The sequence below is a fragment of the Protopterus annectens genome, chromosome 1.part0 (assembly GCF_019279795.1).
Source record: "Protopterus annectens isolate FY-2018-M chromosome 1.part0, PAN1.0, whole genome shotgun sequence".
Classification (NCBI taxonomy): domain Eukaryota; kingdom Metazoa; phylum Chordata; order Ceratodontiformes; family Protopteridae; genus Protopterus; species Protopterus annectens.
In genome coordinates this window covers 809,046,719-809,068,325 of record NC_056725.1, presented here as the reverse complement: position 1 = coordinate 809,068,325, position 21,607 = coordinate 809,046,719, and the positions used below count along the sequence as shown (strand labels likewise).

The window sequence follows — 21,607 nt, the reverse complement described above, 5'->3', positions numbered from 1 at the left end:
TGCACGCACACACACTTGCATGCTTCTGCCAGCCCTGCTGTACATGTATACCAATTTCGAGATCACTGCGTCTTGGAGTAAGGGGAATTAGTTACACACTGGTGATCGTACTTTAAAGTGTCAGTCATTGATGTCTTATTTCTGGCTGGTATCTGTTTCTGTACTGTACTGTACAGTACAATATGGCTTATTTCAGAGGGTTATAATAGTGATGGTTATTCTAACTAAAATTTGGTTATAGCTCTGAATTCTGTTTCTGCTACTGAGAGACATCGATCCCTCCTTAGTGAAGGAATCTAACCTAATTTTTTTGTGTTTAAGGGACAAAATAGAAGAAAAGAAACACTGTGGAGTGTGTAATATACAGTACCAAGAAGACACTGTGAAACAGCATGAGAGGTCTACTGTTCATCTCTTCAACAGCCAGAAGAAACCTGCTGCTACATATTACTTTATCCCAGAAAACAATGTTGGATACCAGTTGATGGTAAAAGAAGGATGGAACAGAGAAACGGGGCTCGGACCAGATGGACAGGGGAGGAAGTTTCCTGTAAAAACAGTTCTCAAACGAGACCAAAAGGGCCTGGGCTTTAAGAGTGACTTGAAGCCTAAAGTCACACATTTTGATGCCAATGATGACAGTGCAGTGGAGCGGCCAAAACAGACTTTAAGGAAGGAAAGGGTTGCTACTGTCAGCAAAAGAGAAGAAAGGAAGAAGGAAGCTAAACAGAAAGCTTGGGAGAGGGATTTGCGTACTTATATGAACTGTGACCTTTAATATTTGTATGCTGAGCTCAGTTATGTGACTAAATCTGTAATGGAAAGGAAAACTTAAGTAGTCTTCTGAAACAAGTTTTCTTACATAAAAAATATTTAAAAGCAGTGGTTAGCTCTTATGTGCTTGTATTGTACATGAAGTTGAAGACTGTGCTTATATGATACAGTTAATCTTTTCAAGTTTCTAAATATTTTCTGAGTTATTAACCGTCATCAATTTAACATTTACAGTTGTTTTAACAGTACTTTTAAGTTAAGCTATTGCAGGACTCTAATATTTTCCTTGTCTATTGTAGCAATGGATGTAACCAGAAATTTCAGATTTGTATACCAAACTGAGATGCATTTGTGCCCCAGAATAACTGTCGTTTATTCAGTTAAAAATTTCTTAACAATGAGTTAATATGTATACTACAATTCATGTACTAGAGTCCTGGGAATATAAACGGTCATCTCTGTGGACACTCATACCATTTGTTGGCTCACTTGCATTTTTCTTGTTTCATTTGTATGTTTGAAGATTGGGCAGCTAGTACCTCAAGTTTGTCAGAATATTATCTCTCAAAAAATTAAATTGTACACCATGGCTTATGTGATAGCTGCGTAGTTGCAACCCTGTTGACAATTACATATTTACATTTCTTTGGTGTGTATTTTGTTTTGCATCTCCTAAACTGCTCAATGAAGCAAAGACATTATCTTTGTGAGCCAGTGGGTTAGCTGCTCTCGGCTAGTATGTTTTGTTGATGGGCATCTGTTTGTGTATAGAGAGTCTGTATCCTTTTGGTGGTGGTCATTTTCACTCTGGTTCATTTTCTCATAAAGATTAAAAAAAGTAAACAAATAGTTTTGTTAATGGCGTAAGCCCACTAGATACAGTTCCTTTTCTGGAATGAAGCAGGAGCCCAGAGAGACACCTTAGACAAATGGAGGCTGTGGAAATTATACCAGGGCATGTGGCAGAATCCTATGTGTTGCAGCACTTGGGGTTAAACCTGTATGCCAAAATACTTAGTTACATTAGTACCGGTTAGTCTTCTTTTAAAAAACATGTCTGTCTGTAGCTTACTGAGTCAGTATATTTATTGCTTTAGCCGCCAATTCAGGGGTATAGATTTCTGAACATGCTTTTAGGACCAGAGTTCTAGTAGTCTGTAATTTCCCAGATTCTGTAATAATAGACTTGCTCCATACTTGTCCTCTGAATAACTGAAATAATCTCTGACCTTCCCGTTGGAAATGAAATATTTCACACGATGTTTGCATTAAAATTTAAGTACTTGAAATGTTTTGTTGTTTCGTAGATTACTGACTTCAGTTGTAACATTTTAGCTTGCAGAACTGTTTCATCCCCCCCCCAAACTTAATGGCTGACATATTGATTGCTTATTGTTTGGCCTTGCTTTCTTATCGGTGTCTTGTCTAACCCTTTGTACAACATATATGTAATTGTTTATATTTAGTTGTGCTCCCCAAACTTGTCAAGTCCAGGATTGTTTTAATCTGCGTGTTCACTGCCATCAGAAGATTAAACTTACAGTGCATCCTAAAAAAAAAGTTTATAAATGCTGATGTTAAGTTGTCAATCTCGCCTTCATTCTTGCTGGATGGGTTCGGAGCCGATCCTCGGCTCCGACTCGGCACTTGCTAAGCTCGAGAGCTAATTTTACCAGCTCGAGGCAACCCTATATCCCATGATGCAAGGCGGAGATTACTCAGATCTCGTTTGCCGCTTCGCTAACGAGGTGCCTTCTTTTACCAGCTCTAGGTAAGTGAACTTTTCAGAGACTTTTGTCTACCCCCTTTAACTTTTTACATATATATATATTATTTTTTGTTAATTATTGACTCACGTTAACCCTATTCCTGTCAGTGTTCCCTTCTTTTAAGTAAATATTCCCTTCGCCCTAGTTAGGCCTTGGGCCTTCCCCTCCCTAAATTTTTTCCTGTCAGGGAATTTTTTGTGTGTGACTGTCTGTTATCCCTGTTAGTTTAATTTAATTGAATTAAATTGTTGGACTGAGTGTGTTTTGTGTGTGTGTGTTTCCAGTGTTTCATCGACACAGTTATGTCGAAAGACACTAAGGTCTCAGGCTTCAAGAAGTGTGACTCGTGCTGTCAGAAGATGTCTCTGACAGACGGTCACACTTCTTGTGTTTATTGCCTGGGACCTTCGCACCTGCAGGACTCTTGTGCTATCTGTCATGCTTTCAGCCCAAGAGTCCTGCAGGAACGAAAAAATAAGCTCATTTTAAGGGGATTATTAAAACCCGAGAGTTCCCCGACTAAGTCGGCGCTGGAGAAGTCCTCGAAACCTGTTAAGCCTTCGGCTCAGGCTTCCAAGCCGTCTGCTTCAGGTTCTTCCTCACCAGGTTCGAGATCGGCTCCGGCTGGAGCCGATCTTTCTATACCAGTATCAGTATCGGCTCCATCCGGCGCCGATACTGTCAAGTCTAGACACTCTGTGTCGGCTCCGGTTGGAGCCGACGTATCTTCGGCTCCGATGGCTCCATTGATCTCGAAAAAGAGATCTCGATCCCCTTCTGTGGAATCCATTCGGCTCTGAGATCACCCTTGCTCTCGGAGCGGAGCCATCGGAGCCGATCTTCTCGGTCATCCAGGCTATCTGATCACGACCTTGGGAGAGTGGTGAGTAGAGTATTAAAGTCTCAGGCATTGGCCCAAATACTCCATAGCCCATCTCAACAGACGGTAGCTGTATCACATCCACCAAACATTCCTCCTTCGACTCTCTTACAGAGCTCGGAGCTGGAGCTCTTCGGAACCGGTACCGTTGTGACTTCGGAGCCGATACCACTCCTTTCGGCTCCGATTTCCTCTTTGAGACCTTCATTGGAGGGATCTGGGCGTCGGGTCTCTCTCGTCGGCTCCGAGGGGGTGAGTGGCATCGGACCCTTGTCCGACCCCGTTCTCCCTCTCGGAGCTTCGGCGTTGGTGAGCTCGGCCCCGACATCTGCCTCGGAGCCTTCCCTCTCGGTGAGGCCTGGGGTTCCTATCTCTTCAGAGCGGGAACCTTCTGGTCTCTCTGATGGGGGAGCCTTCGATGTGATGAGGAGGGTACTAGCCCCTGGGCTTAGTCAACGGACAGTTCCGTCAGCTCCTCCCACTACAGTGTCTGCTGACGTCTCTTCCCACTCTCTTGCTCCCGGACCCAGAGATCCAACGCCTCAGGTTTCCCCATTGGGAATATCTTCCTCTTCCGAGGCTTCTCCTGATCCGTCAGGAGAACCCCCCCATAAGAGGACATGTAAGAAGAAACATTTAGACTCCCCTGAGTCTACTACATCAGATACTGACTTGGAAGAGTCGGAGGGGTCCCCAAGGTCCTCCTCTGAGGATGTCTCATTTTCAGACATCCTTGAAACAGAGGGGGAACTGGCCCTCCCTTAATCCCTCCGAGGACGAGTCAGTATACCTGGAGGCGTTCGGATCTCGACCCTCCACCTCCTAGGTGTCTCCGCCTTTCGACCCTCTCATGGAAGTAGTGGCTCAGAAAGCGTGGATGGCTCCGGATTCGGTGGAACCTACTCTCAGGAGACCTTCAAAATTTATTACAGCCCCACAAGATAGACATTTCTTAACAAAAGGTGTCCCAATTGATGCCATGGTGGTGGCTGCTGCCACCAAGAAGGAATTAGCTGATCCTTCAGTACCTGTTCATCCTCCTAATAAGGATTCTAGGACTATGGACAGGTACGGTAAGCAGATTTTTTCTTCAGTGACTTTTGCCATGAGATCGCTGAACTACTTATGCCACTTCACCCGCCTTCAAAGAGATGTTCTTAAAGAGTTGGGAGAAGTTTTACAGGATCCGTCAGCTGCTGGGTCTCAGGATAAGATTAGCTTACAGCTAGGAATCCTTAACTCCATTGCTAACTCCTCCATGCGGCTCATTTCTTATGCAGCCGATGGAGCGAGTAGGGCCGCAGGCACAGGAGTGGCTTTAAGGCGTCAGTCCTGGATGCAGCTTTGTAATTTTGCAGACCCCTTCAAGGCGTCTTTCACAAACTCCCCTTTTGATGGCTCGACCTTGTTCGGTCCTCAAGTGAAAGACACTTTGACTAGATGCGAACAAGATGGCAAGACTCTTTCTGCCATAGGAGTCCGTTTCTCCACCCCTTCTAGACCTTACCCCAAAGGACAGAAGGGAGGGAAAATGTGGTTCCGCAAATCTCAAGGAGTCACGCTGACGCACGAAGTCAGTTTACCCCCAGAGGCAGAGGGGGTAACAATAATAGATGCCGCCCTAGGGGCAGAGAGGGTCCGCAGAATCAGGGTAGCAGAGAGCCTCTTTCTGACAAAACCCTTCCAGCATCCCTGAGATGTTGCCCGATTGTCCGCCTTCGGAGGCAGTCGGGGGAAAATTATCGCTGTACCCAATAGCCTGGCTTTCCCTTTCTCAAGACAAATGGGTACAGTCAATTATATCCGAGGGTTACAAAATTCCCTTTATTCAAACCCCAATTCAACAAAAGGGAACCCTACCAGACGTTCCACCCGGTCTAAGGGAACTAGCAGTACTAGAAATATCAAAACTGCTAGTAAAAAGAGCCATCCAGCCAGTCCCAGTGGACCAAATAGGATCCGGAATCTACTCAAGGTTCTTTTTAGTTCCAAAAAAGACAGGGGACTGGAGACCAATATTAGATCTGAGCAAACTCAACAAGTCTATAAAGAAATCAAGATTCCAGATGGTCACGCTTCAGTCCATTCTGCCCTTTCTGGGCAAGGACAATTGGATGTGCTCGATAGATCTTCAGGATGCGTACTATCACATAAAAATTCACAGACGCTCCAGAAGATTTCTCCGCTTTCGGCTGGGGACCAGTCACTTCCAATTCAGAGCCCTGCCCTTTGGACTCACTACAGCCCCCAGAGTGTTCACCAAATGCATGGCAGTGGTTACGGCTCACCTGAGACGTCAAGGATTCCAGGTGTTTACATATCTAGACGGCTGGCTCCTCACTGCCACTACCAGGCATCAGCTTCTCCAAGCCAGAAATTACACCATTCACACTTGCAGAGGGCTAGGAATTTCTATAAATTTCGAAAAATCTGCCTTGTCGCCTTGTCAATATATTACTTTTATAGGCGCAAATTTGGACACCGTACAACTTTCTGCAAGGTTGACAGACCAAAGGATCTTGGACATTCAAAGACACGTCCAAGTGATTCTATTCAGCAACAAAATTCAGGCCAGATTTGCTCTGAAAGTACTGGGTCTTATGGCGGCCGCCATAACACTTCTTCCCCTCGCCCGCTTTTACATGCTGCTGCTACAATGGATGCTATTCACCCAATGGTCCTTTCAACAACTTCCCAAGCGTCACGAGATCATAGTAACTCCAACTTGCAAAAGACATCTGACTTGGTGGATATCGTCCCCTCAAATCCATCAAGGCAGACCATTTGTTCCTCTTGCCCCGGTTGCCACGGTTACATCGGACGCCTCCCTGATCGGGTGGGGGGGGCATTATCAGGGCAGAATGGTCCATGGCACTTGGCAACCTTTCGAGTACCATCTGCACATAAATGTTCTGGAGATGAGCAGTGCTTTTAACGTTGCAATCCCTCAACGACTCTCTTCCCCTGTGAACTATTGCAGTCCAAACGGACAATATGTCCGTAGTGTGGTACATAAACAAACAGGGCGGAACCAAGTCCTATCCACTGTGTCGAGAGGCTCTCAGACTTTGGCAATGGGCAATCTCCTCTCACCGGTTTCTGATAGCAATGCGCATCCCCGGGAAATCCAACATCATAGCGGACAGATTGAGCAGAGCTATTCTCATGCCTCACGAGTGGTCTCTCAAACAGTCAGTGACGGAAGAGATTTTTCAGAAGTGGGGCCTTCCTTGCTGCGACCTTTTCGCTACACCTCAAAACAGCAAATGCCCAGACTTCTTCTCTCTCTTCCCCCTTTCAGGCCATCCTCCCAGAGACGCTCTAACCCAAGATTGGCCCCGGGGACTTCTTTATGTTTTTCCTCCTTTTCCGCTGATACCTCAGCTAATTCAGAAAGCAACCGCCTTGAGAGCCAAGTTGATTCTCATTGCCCCTTATTTGCCTCGACAGATTTGGTTTCTGTTTCTACATTACCTCTTGGTACAGCCATGGCATCTGGACCCGGTTCCAGATCTTCTGACCCACCAGTCGGGTCAACTGCACCAATCCATACCTTCTCTCAACCTCACTGCTTGGTTGCTCCACTTCCATCCTTAGCCAGGCTTCCTATGATTTCTAATCCTGTACGGGATATCATAGTAGCTTCCCTAAAATCTTCTACCAGAAAGATCTACACTAGTAAATGGCAACGTTTCTCTTTCTGGGCAAAAGCTAGGAACATAGACCCCTGTACTGCCCCAATTCATTCGGTGTTGGACTTCCTAGCTGACATTTTTAATTCAGGATCCTCTTCTTCCACAGTGAAAGTTCAACTGGCAGCCATTTCAAATTTTCATATAGGCCTTTTGGACCACAACATTATGTCACATAAACTTTGCAAGGCATTCCTTCGAGGTATCTTTTTATTGAAACCTCCTATTAGAGACCCCCCACCACAGTGGGATCTAAATTTAGTTTTAACATCCTTGATTCCTCCCCCGTTCGAACCTGCAGCTGCCTGTTCCTTGAAATTGCTTTCTTGGAAGGCACTTTTTCTAGTTGCCATTACATCTGCCAGGAGAGTATCTGAGCTGTGTTCGCCCTCCCTATCTAATATTCCACAAAGATAGGGTATCCATAAGAACTAATCCGTCTTTCTTACCAAAGGTGGCATCTCAGACTAACCTAAATCAGTCAATTGATCTTCCAGTATTTTTCCCGAATTATTCTGATAGAGCTGAACAAAAAAGTTACATTATCTCGATGTTCACTGTCAGCTGAGATATTATCTGGATAAGACAAAAATTTTTAGGAAATCTGATCAACTTTTTCTATCCTATGCAGAGAACAGGAAAGGCCTTCCAGTTTCTAAGGTAACTTTATCTAGGTTGGCTATCTTCCGTGATCACTTACATTTATCAGCTCAGAGGCAAAGAGTTGGTTTCTAACCCAAAAGCCCATTCTACCAGAGCTCTAGCTACATCTACAGCTTTTCAAGCTAGACTTCCAATAGACACTATTTGTGCAGCAGCCACATGGGCCTCTCCTCATACCTTTGACTCGCATTACAAATTAGATTTGGTCTCCAGAGACAGAGCAAATTTTGGTTCCACCATTCTCAAGAGTCTGTTCCATTGAGCCACCCAGGATAGAGGTGCTAGGGACGCGGTCCCATCCAGCAAGAATGAAGGCGAGATTGACAACTTAACATTTAGAAGTTATGTACCTACCATAACGTTCCATGTTAGTTGTCTTCTCTCGCCTTCTTTCTTGCGTCCTGCCCTCCTTCCCCCTAGCCTGGTCAAGAAGATTATACATTAAGAGGTTATTACCTTTTTCTAGCTGTTCAACCCCTAGTGTCACTAGATTATGTGGATCCTTTCTAGAGGGTTATGATGTTATTTAGTATTTTTTATTTCTTCCTCCTAAGTGGGAAGAAAATACTGCTATTTCTTAAGCTACCAAACGAGATCTGAGTAATCTCCGCCTTGCATCATGGGATATAGGGTTGCCTCGAGCTGTTAAAATTAGCTCTCGAGCTTAGCAAGTGCCGAGTCGGAGCCGAGGATTGGCTCCGAACCCATCCAGCAAGAAAGAAGGCGAGAGAAGACAACTAACATGGAACATTATGGTAGGTACATAACTTCTAATTTTATTCCACTTTAGAGAATGGGCTTACTGTACATCAACACCCTGATTGGAGAACGAGTGTTCTCCAGCAGGGTATTAATATACAAGTAATGCCTGCTTGAAAAACCTTTCTGCCACTTCATGGCAGCATATCAAGCCACTGTGCAACTTGGACTGAGAAAACGGAATGGCCGCCATTATGTTATGTTCGCTAAGCAGTGCTTCTGCTTTTTTAGCGAGTGTAAAATATATTAGAAAAAGAGAAACAAAAGTTTGTCTGTGTTTCTTTGTGTGTTGCGTGCATGTGAGTGAATGTGAGAATGATTGAGCCATTATTTTACACTTGCTAAGCAGCGCTTTTGCTGTTTAGCGAGTGTAAGATCTAAATATAAAAGAAGAAAGTATGTGTATGTTTCTGTGTGTGTTTGTATGTTTGTCTGTGTGTGAATGCGTGCATGAAAACGAGGTGTGTGTGAGTGAGTGAGTGATCCAACACCAGGAGCTCCAGCATTCAAGAGGTTTATGTTTATGTACCTCTCTTCTCTTAGACAAATGAATAAAACGTAAAAGGGGGAGCAAAGGCTCAAAACAGGAGCATATTCCTGTTAGCACAAAGTGGCTGTAGTAGGGCTTGTGTTAGCATGCATTTTCTGAAGGGCAAGGGTGTGTGAATGGGGGATGGTGGTCTTTGACAGAGGGAGAGACAGTAAATGGATGGACCACTGGCAACAGCAGATAAGAGGTTTGCGTACCTCTCCACCTTTTAGCTCATGAAATGTGGGAAAAGCCTGAAATAAAGGGGGAAGAAAGGCGCCAAAATAGAAACAGATTTTAAATAACACAAATTCTGTTATTTAACTTTATAATTTTTTTAACATTAATTTTTTGATAGATATAGTCTGAATGTCAAATGTATCTCATTATTTTGTTACCTCAATACCCAAATGATTGGCAAGAAACAATTTTAGCAGTAAAGGACCAAAAAATAAAGCAAATCTATAGATATTTTTTAAAAATTATGCATTTTGGATGTAAAATGGTTCATCTAACTCCATTTACATTATACTACAGCAACTTCGAAACATTAAGTGGAGGAACTATTTTACACCCAAAATATATAAAAAATATATAGTAATAAAAGAAATATAAATAAGTAAGTAAAATGCCACAGTTTTACAGAGAGACCATTATTTAAGTGCAATAATGCCCTGCAGTGTGTGTTAATGTGTAATTAATGCCCTTCCAGGGCTGTAGAGGCCCGACGCCGCCCTCACAACACCCCTGGGCGGGCTTTAATTACACATTAACACACACCTTGTCTGGAATTATTCTTTTTGTGTACTCTCCAATACATTGTTTCTGGTTTTCGTATCTAGTTTTGCCATGTGATGCTTTGACATTTTTTTTTTTTTTTTTTTTTTAATTCTGACCTTTTGCTGCCCTTCCACTTATTGTTGGTACCAATCTAAACATTGAGTTTCAGAAAGGGCTTTCCTGAATAAAGCTGGTCAATTCTGTACTGCTCAGTTTGCACTTCACTTCATGTTCTTTTGCCTGTTTCACACTTTTTGTATTTTGTTTTATTTTACTTTTTACCAAGGACAGTGGATGTGAATGCACTTTGACACCTTTCTTTTAAACCGTATTTTCATGAACCACCACAGTTTCAAATATAATGGCAACAGGCTACAACATTAAATTGAAACATTATTTGAAACTCATCAAAACATCTGTTTGTGCTTGCAAAAGCTTCAGTTGATTAGTTATGTATCAGTCCCCTCTGACATGGGGATCCTTAACACATGCAGGAGATTCAAACTTCTGGAGCACTGTTTCTATCTATAGATAATGTGGGATCTGATAGGAAATGGTCCACATTCAGTAATCTGTAAGACTGTATGCCCCAGGCATTAGGACTAATTGTCATCTGGGAAACAAAACATTTTTTTTGTTTGGTCTTAAAGTTCCAGTTATGCTGCTAAGGCTCTAACCTCTCCAGCTCTTGGTTCCCAGAGGTAGTCTGCTTCAGTCTGTTCTGCTGCCATTAAAGATTTAGTCTGTGGTAACTGAGGCAAATCTATTACTGTTTTTGTCAGACTTGCTCCTCCCTTTCTTTGTTTAGCATACACACCCATACTCTGACTTCCCCATTCATCACCGTGCCAAAATGCTTTTTCAAGCCCTGCCTTTATAGTGAACATACTGCTTCTAGTGTGATGGTCATTTCTGCTCTCTCTGGGAGGGACATGATACTGCATGGATTTAACTTTGTGACTAAGAGGCACTGCGAAGAAGTGTCAGCTTAACTAATGAAAAAGGCTGTGTTGTGTAAACTGAACAAGGAATATTCCTTGTCATATTTTGATTAAGGTTCTTTCTAGTAACCTTTCATCCAGGAAAGACTGTAAAATGACTTATGGACATAGTCAAGAAACTCCTGATGTTGGATCAAAAGCCATTTACCAGGTTGGTATTTGCCACATTCTTCTCACATACTGTATGTTTAATTGTAAGTGGCTCAAGGGAATACAGTTACCTTTGATGCTGGACATCAGTAGGCTTTTGCTTCTAGGTGCACACCAAATGCTTGGATTCATTTTTTCAGTGTTAACACTGCATTACTGCATAGTGGTGGTGCTGCACATTTGCAGTACTGTCCTTCAGGTGAGTGGTTAAAGTGATATCCCATGTGATGTTCATCGTGCATACAGCTGCAGTCATAACAGATGGGTTATCCTGCCGTCAGGCGGGTCCTCAGTCGGCCGAATTCCAAAGTCTAGGTCCGGCGTCGGTTGTCGTCGCTTCTTCCCTGACGTCAGTGCGACAGGGGTATAAAAGAACCAGCCGACGCCATTTTCTTCAGTCTTTCTTTCCGTGCGGTGCCCGAAGCAGAAGCAGTTCGCAAGTGCCGGTCGGCCAGCTCCTGAAATTACGAAAATTTTGCAACCAAAGTCATCTTGAAAGCTACCCCGTTGGGGAAACTTTTCTTGCCTCAGACCGATGTCAGACAAAGTTAATAATTGTATTTCATGTGGGAAGCAAATACCACATAAGGATTTTCATTCCTTCTGCATTCCTTGCTTAGGCCCAGACCACGACGTCTTGGTCTGTCGTTTTTGTGCTACATTCAACAAACGCACCATTAAACATCGGGCGAAGTTCGCCCAGCACTATTTTGGCAAAAAATTTAACTATATTACGTCGTCTGATACTCCGACTCCAGTTTTGTCTAAAAAAATGCAAAGATAAGGGCCGACACACGAAGTCCGCGGCCTCTACTGACACCACGCCAAAGCCGACTACAGGTGGTCCGGTTCTCAGCGAGGCGCCTACGCAGCCCCTGACTACCGACAACACTTCATTGACAGTATCTTCTGTGCCCGAGGTCGCAGGTTCCTCGGCTCACACCCCGACTACAGATACCGAAGCCACTCTTGGTGGTGAATCTCAAAATGTACACAGGTCTGCCTCCTCTCAAGGTGTCTTCAGACCTTCCTCTTCTTTTTCCATCAAGGCTTTCACTAAGTCTAAAGCAGCCATGCATTCTAAGAGACAAGCTACACAGGGCCCTTCTCCAGGCCCCATGCCTAAAAAACAGATGCTTAAAATGGCTGAGTATTTAATTACTCTTATCAGGGGTTCTCAACCCCGGACAAAGGCCCAGAGTGGAGGAAGAATCCCCCTCCTCTGACCAGGCCTCCATTATTTCAGAGCACTCTGATGAACAGGAACATTCTTACTCCCCTTTTGAAGATTCTGATGCAGTGGAGTCCATTCCCTCTGTCTCCCCCCCAGAGGATTACTCATTTGGGGAAACCTTGCATACCTTAAGGGAACACTTCCACTAGGAAGGCCAAGAGTACTCAGATTCCAAGAAAAGGCTTAGGGATTTTCTCTTGCTACCTCTGCACAGGCCTCTGGCTAATCTCCTGTCTTAGACATACTAGATGATGTGTACTCTGAGGCCTGCCTTAACCCGGATTCTTTACCTCCAGCCCCAGTCAAGCCTGACAGGTACTACCGGGTTCCTGACTCTCACCAATTTTTATACAAAAGCCATGTGGCTGACCCAGAAACTATCTCACAGGGCCCCAAGGGAATTAAGGCCTCCACTGCTAAAAATCCATTACCTTCCGAGAGGGATTCCAGATCCTTAGGAGGGGAAAAAAGGTATACACCTCGGCCACCTTAACCATGAGGGCATTAAACTGCCAGTTCCATATGCTAAAGTACCAACAGTTTCTGTTGTCACAGTTGAGAAGTAAAATGTCACAACCTGAACAACCAGACTTGAAGGAGTTGCAGGATTTGATGCATAGTGCAGAACAAGTGGGTAAACATACCTTGCAATGTGGTTTTGGTGCTCTAGAGGCATCATGTAGAGCTGCTGTTACAGGATCAGTGATACATAGACATGCCTGGCTTAAGGAGCAAACCTTACCAGATCATGTCAAAGCTAAATTACTAGATGCCCCTCTTCAATAGGATGTATTATTTGGTGTTAAAGCTGAGGAGATATTAAAGAAAACGGAGGAAAAGGCTAAATCAATGCAAACAGTGAAAGATTTTCTACAGGTACAACCTCCATGTTTCAGTAGAAATTGGCCTTCCAAAAATTGGTCCTTTCCAGCCACGGACAGACCCCAAAGAGGTAGATACAGGCGCCCGAGGGGCAGAGGGCAATCTCAAGGATCGTTTAGAGGCAGACAGTGGCAAGCTCCTACACAAAGAGGTGGTGAGGATAGTTTGCAGCCATTCAGAAAGCAAGCCCAATGACTTTCCCCTTTGCATGCCAAGCAAGGCTCAAATGGCAGCACCCTTAGGCGGAAAACTGGCATTAATGTTAAGTTGTCAATCTCGCCTTCATTCTTGCTGGATGGGTTCGGAGCCGATCCTCGGCTCCGACTCGGCACTTGCTAAGCTCTAGAATCACTTTTACCAGCTCGAGGCAGCCCTATATCCCATGATGCAAGGCGGTAATTACCCACATCTCGTTTGCCGCTTCGCTCATGAGGTCATCTTCTTTACCAGCTCCTGGTAAGTGAACTTTCTTTACATTTTCGAAGGGATTCAACCACCATAGTTTTAAAAATTTTTACTCCCTGTTAAAGTTAGTTGTTCCCGATTCACTTAGACCCTATTCCCGTTAGTTCCTCGACCCCTTTTTATAATTTTTCTGTCAGTCAGGCCTTAGGCCTTCCCATCCAACTTTTTCCTGTCAGGATTTTTTGTGTAGGTGTGTCTGTGCTTTGCTTTAATTAGAGTAATTAAGGACTGAGAGTGTGTTAGTGTCCTACTAGGTCATGTCAAAAGACACTAGGGTCTCAGGTTTTAAGAAGTGTGACTCGTGCTGTCAGAGGATGTCTCTGACAGACGGTCACACTTCTTGTATTTATTGCCTGGGACCCCTACACCTGCAGGACTCCTGTGCTATTTGTCATTCTTTCAGCCAGAGAGTCCTGCAGGAGTGTAGAAATAAGTTGATCCTCAGGGGTCTCCTTAAGCCTGAGAGCTCCCCGGCTAAGGTCTGTTCCGGGAAGCCCTCTAAGCCACCCAAGACCCAGACTTCGGTGTCCAAGTCTGTGGCCTTGGTTCCGACTCCTCCAGAGTCGATATCGGCTCCGTCTGGAGCCGATCCTTCCTCCTTGGAAGTTTCTGTATCGGCGCCGATCGGCACCGATACCCTAGCTTCGAAGCATGTTTCGGCTCCGGCTGGAGCCGACACCTCTCTACCTCAGCTCTGAGCCGACAAGCTGGGACCGAAGGTTCGTCAGCTCCGATGGCTCCGTCGAGGAAGAGGTCTAGATCTCCTTCACTGGAGTCTATCCACTCGGCTCCGGCCTCCCCCTTACTTTCGGAACGGAGCCATCGGAGCCGATCGTCAAGGTCTTCCAGGCTCTCAGACCATGATTTGGAGAGAGTGGTGAGTAGACTACTAAAATCACAGGCATTGGCCCAGATGCTCCATAGCCCGTCTCGGCAGACGACTGCTATTCCACACCCTGCTGAGATTCCTCCTTCGACTCTCCTTCAGAGCTCGGAGCAGGAGATTATTGGTACCGTGACTGTTGCGGCTTTTTGAGCCGATACCACACCTTTTGGCTCCGTCATCTTCGACTCCTATCTCCTCCTCGAGACCGTCCTTGGAGGGATCCGGTCGTGTGGCTTCCCTGGTCAGTTCCGGGGGGGCGAGTGGCATCGGACCCTTGTCCGACCCCGCTCTCCCTCTCGGGGCTTCGGCCTTTGTGAGCTCGGCACCGACATCTGCTTCGGAGCCTTCCTTTTCGGTGGGGCCGGGGGTCCCCGTTTCTTCGGAGCGGGGTCTCTCGGCCCTCCCTAGGAGGGGAACTTTCGAGGTGATGTGGAGTGTGCTAGCCCCCGAGCTTAGTCAGCAGTCTGTTCCTTTAGCTCCTCCCTCTACAGTGCCTGTAGATGTCTCTTCCCACTCTCTTGCTTCCGGACCCAGAGATCCATCGCCCCAGGTTTCCCCACTGGGAAGAACTTCCTCTTCCGAGGTTTCTCCTGATCCTTCAGGAGAGCCCCCGCGTAAGAGGACCTGCAAGAGGAAGCACTTAGACTCCCCTGAGTCTACGACATCAGATACCGACTTAGATGAGTCTGAGGGGTCCCCAAGATCCCCCTCTGAGGATGTCTCCTTTTCAGACATCCTAGAACTCCTAAAACAGAGGGGAAACTGGCCCTCCATTAATCCCTCCGAGGATGAGTCAGTATACCTGGAGGCTTTTGGATCTCGACCCTCCACCTCCTGGGTGTGTCTGCCTTTCGATCCCCTCATGGGAGGTGATAGCTCGAAAGGCGTGGGCATCTTCTGATTCTGTGAAACCAGTCCCCAGGAGGCCTTCTAAATTTATCACGGCCCCCACTGAGAAACAGTTTCTTACGAAAGGTGTTCCAGTTGATGCCATGGTGGTGGCAGCCGCCACCAAAAAGGAACTTGCAGATCCTTCCGTACCAGTCCATCCTCCTAACAAGGAGTCTAGGACCATGGACAGGTATGGTAAACGGATGTTTTCCTCAGCGACCTTTGCTATGCGTTCGCTGAATTATTTGTCACTTCACCCAACTTCAAAGAGACATCCTCAAAGAATTGGGTGAGGTAGTACAGGATCCGTCAGCTGCTGGGGCTCGAGAAGATTGCCTCGCAGCTTGGAATCCTAAATTCCATCACTAACTCCTCCATGCGGCTCATTTCTTATGCAGCCGATGGGGTGAGTAGAGCCGCAGGAACAGGAGTGGCTCTTAGACGTCAGTCCTGGATGCGGCTTTGCAATTTCGAGGACCCCTTTAAGGCGTCCTTCAGAAATTCTCCCTTTGATGGCACTACTTTGTTTGGGCCTCAGGTGAAGGACACATTAACCAGGTGCGAACAAGACGGCAAGACTCTTTCTGCCGTAGGAGTCCGTTTCTCCACCCCTTCTAGACCTTACCCAAAAGGTCAGAAGGGAGGGAAAATGTGGTTCCGAAAATCTCAGGGAGTCATGCCTGATGCACGTGGTCAATTTACCCCCAGAGGCAGAGGGGGTAATAACAGATGCCGCCCTAGGGGCAGAGGAGGTCTGCAGAACCAGGGCAGCAGAGAGTCTCTCTCTGACAAGCCCTTCCAGCATCCCTGAGGTGTTGCCCGACTGCCCACCCTTGGAGGCAGTCGGGGGGAGATTGTCGCTGTACCCAGAAGCCTGGCTTTCCCTCTGTCAAGACAGATGGGTACAGTCGATCATATCCAAGGGTTACAAAATCCCCTTCGAGGAAAGTCCCTTCCCTCAAAAAGGTTCCCTTCCAGACATTCCACCCGGTCTAAGGGAGATTGCGAAGCTAGAGGTATCAAAGCTTCTAAGAAAAAGGGCCATCCAACCAGTTCCAACAGATCAATTAGAGTCCGGAATCTACTCAAGGTTCTTTTTGGTTCCCAAAAAGACGGGAGACTGGAGACCAATATTAGACCTCAGCAGACTGAACAAATCTGTCACAAAAAAAAGACAAGATTTCGGATGGTCACACTTCAATCGATTTTGCCCTTCCTGGGCAAAAACAGCTGGATGTGCTCCATAGACCTTCAGGATGCATACTATCACATAAAATTCCACAGACGCTCCAGAAGGTTTCTCCGCTTTCGGCTGGGGACCAGTCATTTTCAATTCAGAGCCCTGCCCTTTGGTCTCACTACAGCCCCCAGAGTGTTCACCAAATGCATGGCAGTGGTCACGGCTCACCTGAGACGTCAAGGATTCCAGGTGTTTCTGTATCTCGACTGGCTCCTCTCAGCCACCACCAGGCATCAACTTCTGCAAGCCAGAGATTATACTCTACGTCTCTGCGGTCAGTTAGGAATTTCGGTCAACTTCCAAAAGTCTTCCTTATCGCCCTGCCAATCTATTATCTTTATAGGTGCAAATCTAGACACTACTCGGATGTCAGCAAACCTAACAAGTCAAAGAATCCTAGATATCCAAAACCACGTTCGGATCATCCTATCCAGCAAAAGGGTACAAGCCAGGTTGGTCCTGAAAGTTCTGGGCCTCATGGCAGCTGCCATCACACTTCTCCCTCTGGCCCGTTTTTACATGTGCCTCCTACAATGGATGTTGTTCACCCAATGGTCCTTCCAGCAGCTTCCCATGCGTCACAAGATCCTGGTGACACAAACCTGCAAGAGCCATCTATCCTGGTGGACTTCTTCTCCCCTAGTCCATCAGGGCAGACCATTTGTCCCCCCGGCCCCGGTAGCCACGGTCACTTCAGATGCCTCACTGATTGGGTGGGGGGGCATTATCAGGGCAGGATGGTTCATGGCACGTGGCAACCGTTTGAGTACCACCTGCACATAAATGTCCTAGAGATGAGAGCAGTGCTTTTAACGTTGCAAGCCCTCAACGACTTTCTTCCCTTAGGAACTATTGCAGTTCACACGGACAACATGTCCGTGGTGTGGTACATCAACAAGCAGGGTGGAACCAAGTCCTATCCCTTGTGTCGAGAAGCTCTCAGACTTTGGCAGTGGGCGATCTCCTCTCATCGGTTTCTGCTAGCAACGCATATCCCTGGGAAAACCAACATAATAGCGGACAGATTGAGCAGAGCTATACTCATGCCTCACGAGTGGTCTCTCAACCAATCCATAGTGGAGGAGATTTTTCAGAAGTGGGGCCGCCCATGCTGCGATCTTTTTGCTACACCCCAAAACAGCAAATGCCCCCACTTCTCTCTCTTTCCACTTCGGGCCATCCCCCCAGAGACGCTCTTACCCAAGATTGGCCCCGGGGACTTCTTTATGCTTTTCCCCCCTTTCCGTTGATACCTCAAGTACTCCAGAAAGCTACCGTCTTGAGAGCCAAAATGATTCTCATTGCCCCTTACTGGCCTCGTCAAATTTGGTTCCCCTTCCTTCGTCGCCATCTCATGGTGCAGCCTTGGCATCTGGATCCAATTCCAGATATTCTGACCCACCAGTCGGGTCAACTGCACTGATCAATTCGTTCCCTCAACCTCACTGCTTGGTTGCTCCACTTCCTTCCTTAGCCAGGCTTCCTATGATCTCTAACCCCGTTAGAGATATAATAGTACCTTCTCTAAAGTCCTCTACCAGGAGGATTTACTCTAGTAAGTGGAAACGTTTCTCTTTTTGGGCAAAGTCTAAGAACATAGATCCTTTTACTGCCCCTATTCAATCGGTCTTGGACTTTCTTGCTAAAATATTTCACTCCGGTTCATCTGCTTCCACAGTTAAGGTCCAGTTGGCAGCAATTTCTAATTTCCATGTCGGATTTGCAGACCACAATATCATGTCTCACAAACTTTGTAAAGCTTTTCTCAAAGGGGTGTTCCTTCTTAAACCCCCAGTTAGAGATCCTCCACCACAGTGGGACCTAAATCTAGTGCTGGCATCCTTGATACTTCCCCCTTTCGAACCGGCTGCTACATGCTCATTAAAATGTCTTTCTTGGAAGACTCTCTTTCTAGTTGCTATTACTTCGGCTAAGAGAGTGTCGGAACTACATGCCCTCTGTGTTCGTCCCCCTTACTTGGTCTTCCACAAGGATAGAGTATCCTTAAGAACCAATCCATCCTTTTTGCCCAAGGTTGCTTCTAAAACAAATTTAAATCAATCCATTGACCTTCCTGTATTTTTTCCCAATCATTCAAACAGGGCATAACAAAAACTGCATTGCCTAGATGTTCATCGCCAACTCAGATATTATTTGGACAGAACAAAGCAATTTAGGAAATCTGATCAGCTTTTTCTTTCCTATGCTGAAAATAGGAAAGGTCTTCCTGTTTCTAAAGTAACCTTATCCAGATGGCTATCGTCCACCATTTCTGACATTTATCAGCTGAGGGGCAAACAGCTGATCTCAAAACCTAAAGCGCATTCTACTAGAGGTCTAGCCACATCTACAGCCTTTCAGGCTAGACTACCCTTGGACACTATTTGTGCAGCAGCCACTTGGGCCACTCCTCATACCTTCGTTTCTCATTACAAATTGGAATTTGCCTCCAGGAACAGGGCAAGTTTTGGTTCCACAGTTCTCAAGAGTCTGTTCCATTGAGCCTCCCAGGATAAGGGTGCTAGGGACGCGGTCCCATCCAGCAAGAATGAAGGCGAGATTGACAACTTAACATTGAGAAGTTATGTACCTACCATAACGTTTCATGTTAGTTGTCTTCTCTCGCCTTCTTTCTTGCGTCCCTCCCTCCTGTCCCCCAAGCCTGAACAGACCTTGATTTTCCCCTTCTCGGGGAGATTGTTCTCCCTCGGACACCAGTTAGCTTGGGATCTCTGTTACCTGGTTCCCCTTACAGTCTTCTAGGCTAATTATTCTGCTTTCCTTGTGGAAAGATTGCGGGCAGTTTTCCTCTAGATACCAAACGAGATCTGGGTAATTACCGCCTTGCATTATGGGATATAGGGCTGCCTCGAGCTGGTAAAAGTGATTCTCGAGCTTAGCAAGTGCAGAGTCGGAGCCGAGGATCGGCTCCGAACCCATCCAGCAAGAAAGAAGGCGAGAGAAGACAACTAACATGAAACGTTATGGTAGGTACATAACTTCTCATTTTCAAAAAATTGGCATATTGTCACAAAAGACAAATGGATCCTGGACATTATAAACAGAGGCTACAGATTCCATTTTCACACCCTTCCAAAAATGAGAGCCATGCCAAACCTGCCACACAATCAAAGGGCAGAGGCACAAAGACAAATTTCAGATCTCATGGACATGAAAGCTATTCAAGAGGTACCTACTCACGAACAAGGTCAAGGTTTTTATTCCAGACTATTCCTGGTACCAAGGAAGGGAAAAGATTGGAGACCTATTTTGGACCTATCCATCCTAAACACATTTTTGCTCGTACCAAAATTCAAGATGCTCACATTACAGCAGCTTCTTCCCATGCTGGGCAAGGAGTCTTGTCTGGTAACATTGGACCTCAAGGAGGCATACCTGCATGTCCCAATCAGACAAAATTGCAGAAGATACCTCAGATTTCTTGCAGGTTCAACCCATTATCAATTCTCTGCATTGCCCTTTGGCTTATCTACTGCGCCCAGAGTATTCACAAAATGCCTGGCATCAGTAATTGCCTATTGCAGACTTCAAGGGATACAAATATACCCATATTTGGACGACTGCCTGATCCAAGTGGACAGCAAGCACATACTACTGAAACATCTGGCTTTTGTAATAATGTTGTTGAATTCTCTGGGATACACAGTCAACAAAAAGAAATCAAGGCTAATACCCTCTCAGAAAATAATTTTCCTGGGTGCCAACTTAGACACAAACACCCAGATAGCCTACCTCACGCCAGAGAAGCAGGGGCAACTAACTCAATACCTCAGAACACTAGCAAATTTCACCAGGCTGACTGCAAGGAAAATCCTGCAGGCTCTGGGATTCATGGCATCTTGCATCCTACTAATCCCATGTGCAAAGCTGCATATGAGGAAACTTCAATGGTACCTGAAAAACCTATGGTCTCAACACAGCCACAGTTTGGAAACAATAATACCACTAATTCCATGTCTTCAAAAGGAATTTCTGTGGTGGGCTCAAGCATGCCAAACAAACACAGATCTCCCATTCTGCAAGCCTCAAGCAAATCGCCTGGGGGGCGCACATGACAGATCGGTGCATTCAGGGCAAATGGTCCCAAAAAGAAAAGCACCTTCACATCAATCAAAAGGAAATGCTAGCAGTAATAAATGCTACTGTAGCTTTCAAAGACCTTTTGCATCCAGGTCAACTATTGATAAGGACAGACAACACCACAGTAATGTGGTACATAAACAAACAGGGAGGAACCCATTCATACCCCCTATGCAGGCTGGCCATGTCACTTTGGAACATGGCTCTGGAATTACAAATCGAACTTCAAGCACAGTACTTGCCAAGCAAGGAAAACACGCTGGCAGACAACCTAAGCAGAAATATGACAGATCCACACGAATGGAAGTTGCATCCTCAAGTTTTTACAAAGATAATTCAAGCATGGGGAAGGCCAGACATAGATCTCTGCCTCCCACAAAAATCACCAGTTGACAAAATTCTGCTCAAGGACTTTTCATCCAAAGGCCTGGAGAGTGGACGCTCTCTCTTTCAGTTGGACAACAGTGACAGTTTATGCCTTTCCACCTCTTCCTCTGCTGCCCAAAGTTCTATTAAAAGCCAGAGCAGACAGACCAAAGATGATTCTCATTGGTCCAGACTGGCCAAGACAACACTGGTACCCACTCCTGAGGAGCCTGACCCATTCCCCTCCATGGACCCTACCTCTAATGCCTCCTCTTCTGACTCAGCACAGCTTCAAAACTCTTCAGTCAGCTGAAAACACACAATCTGGCCGCATGGAAGATTCCTTAACATCACAACAGACCCTACTCTCCAAGGAGGTGCAGGATGTCATTTGGGAGGCCAGAAGGCCGTCCATTAGAAAAGCTTACTCTGCAAAATGGAAACGGTTTTGTGCCTGGAATGAGAAAAAGGGCCAGAATCCTGGAAAACTGAATTTACTTCAGATATTACAGTATCTAGCTGAGCTGCTAAGCAGTGGACTTTCA

General features: G+C 45.7%; 1 protein-coding gene across 3 annotated transcripts in view; it reads left to right on the top strand.

The window, feature by feature from the left end:
• The window catches only part of GPANK1 (G-patch domain and ankyrin repeats 1), a 174,730-nt gene extending 172,667 nt beyond the window's left edge, over positions 1–2,063 (top strand). For all 3 annotated transcript variants that reach the window (XM_044063330.1, XM_044063321.1, XM_044063314.1), the window contains exon 3: positions 322–2,063. In XM_044063330.1, coding sequence (XP_043919265.1) covers positions 322–778 — 457 coding nt within the window. In that variant the 3' untranslated portion in view covers positions 779–2,063. The remainder of the gene's footprint in view (positions 1–321) is intronic.
• Positions 2,064–21,607: the final 19,544 nt, after the last annotated feature.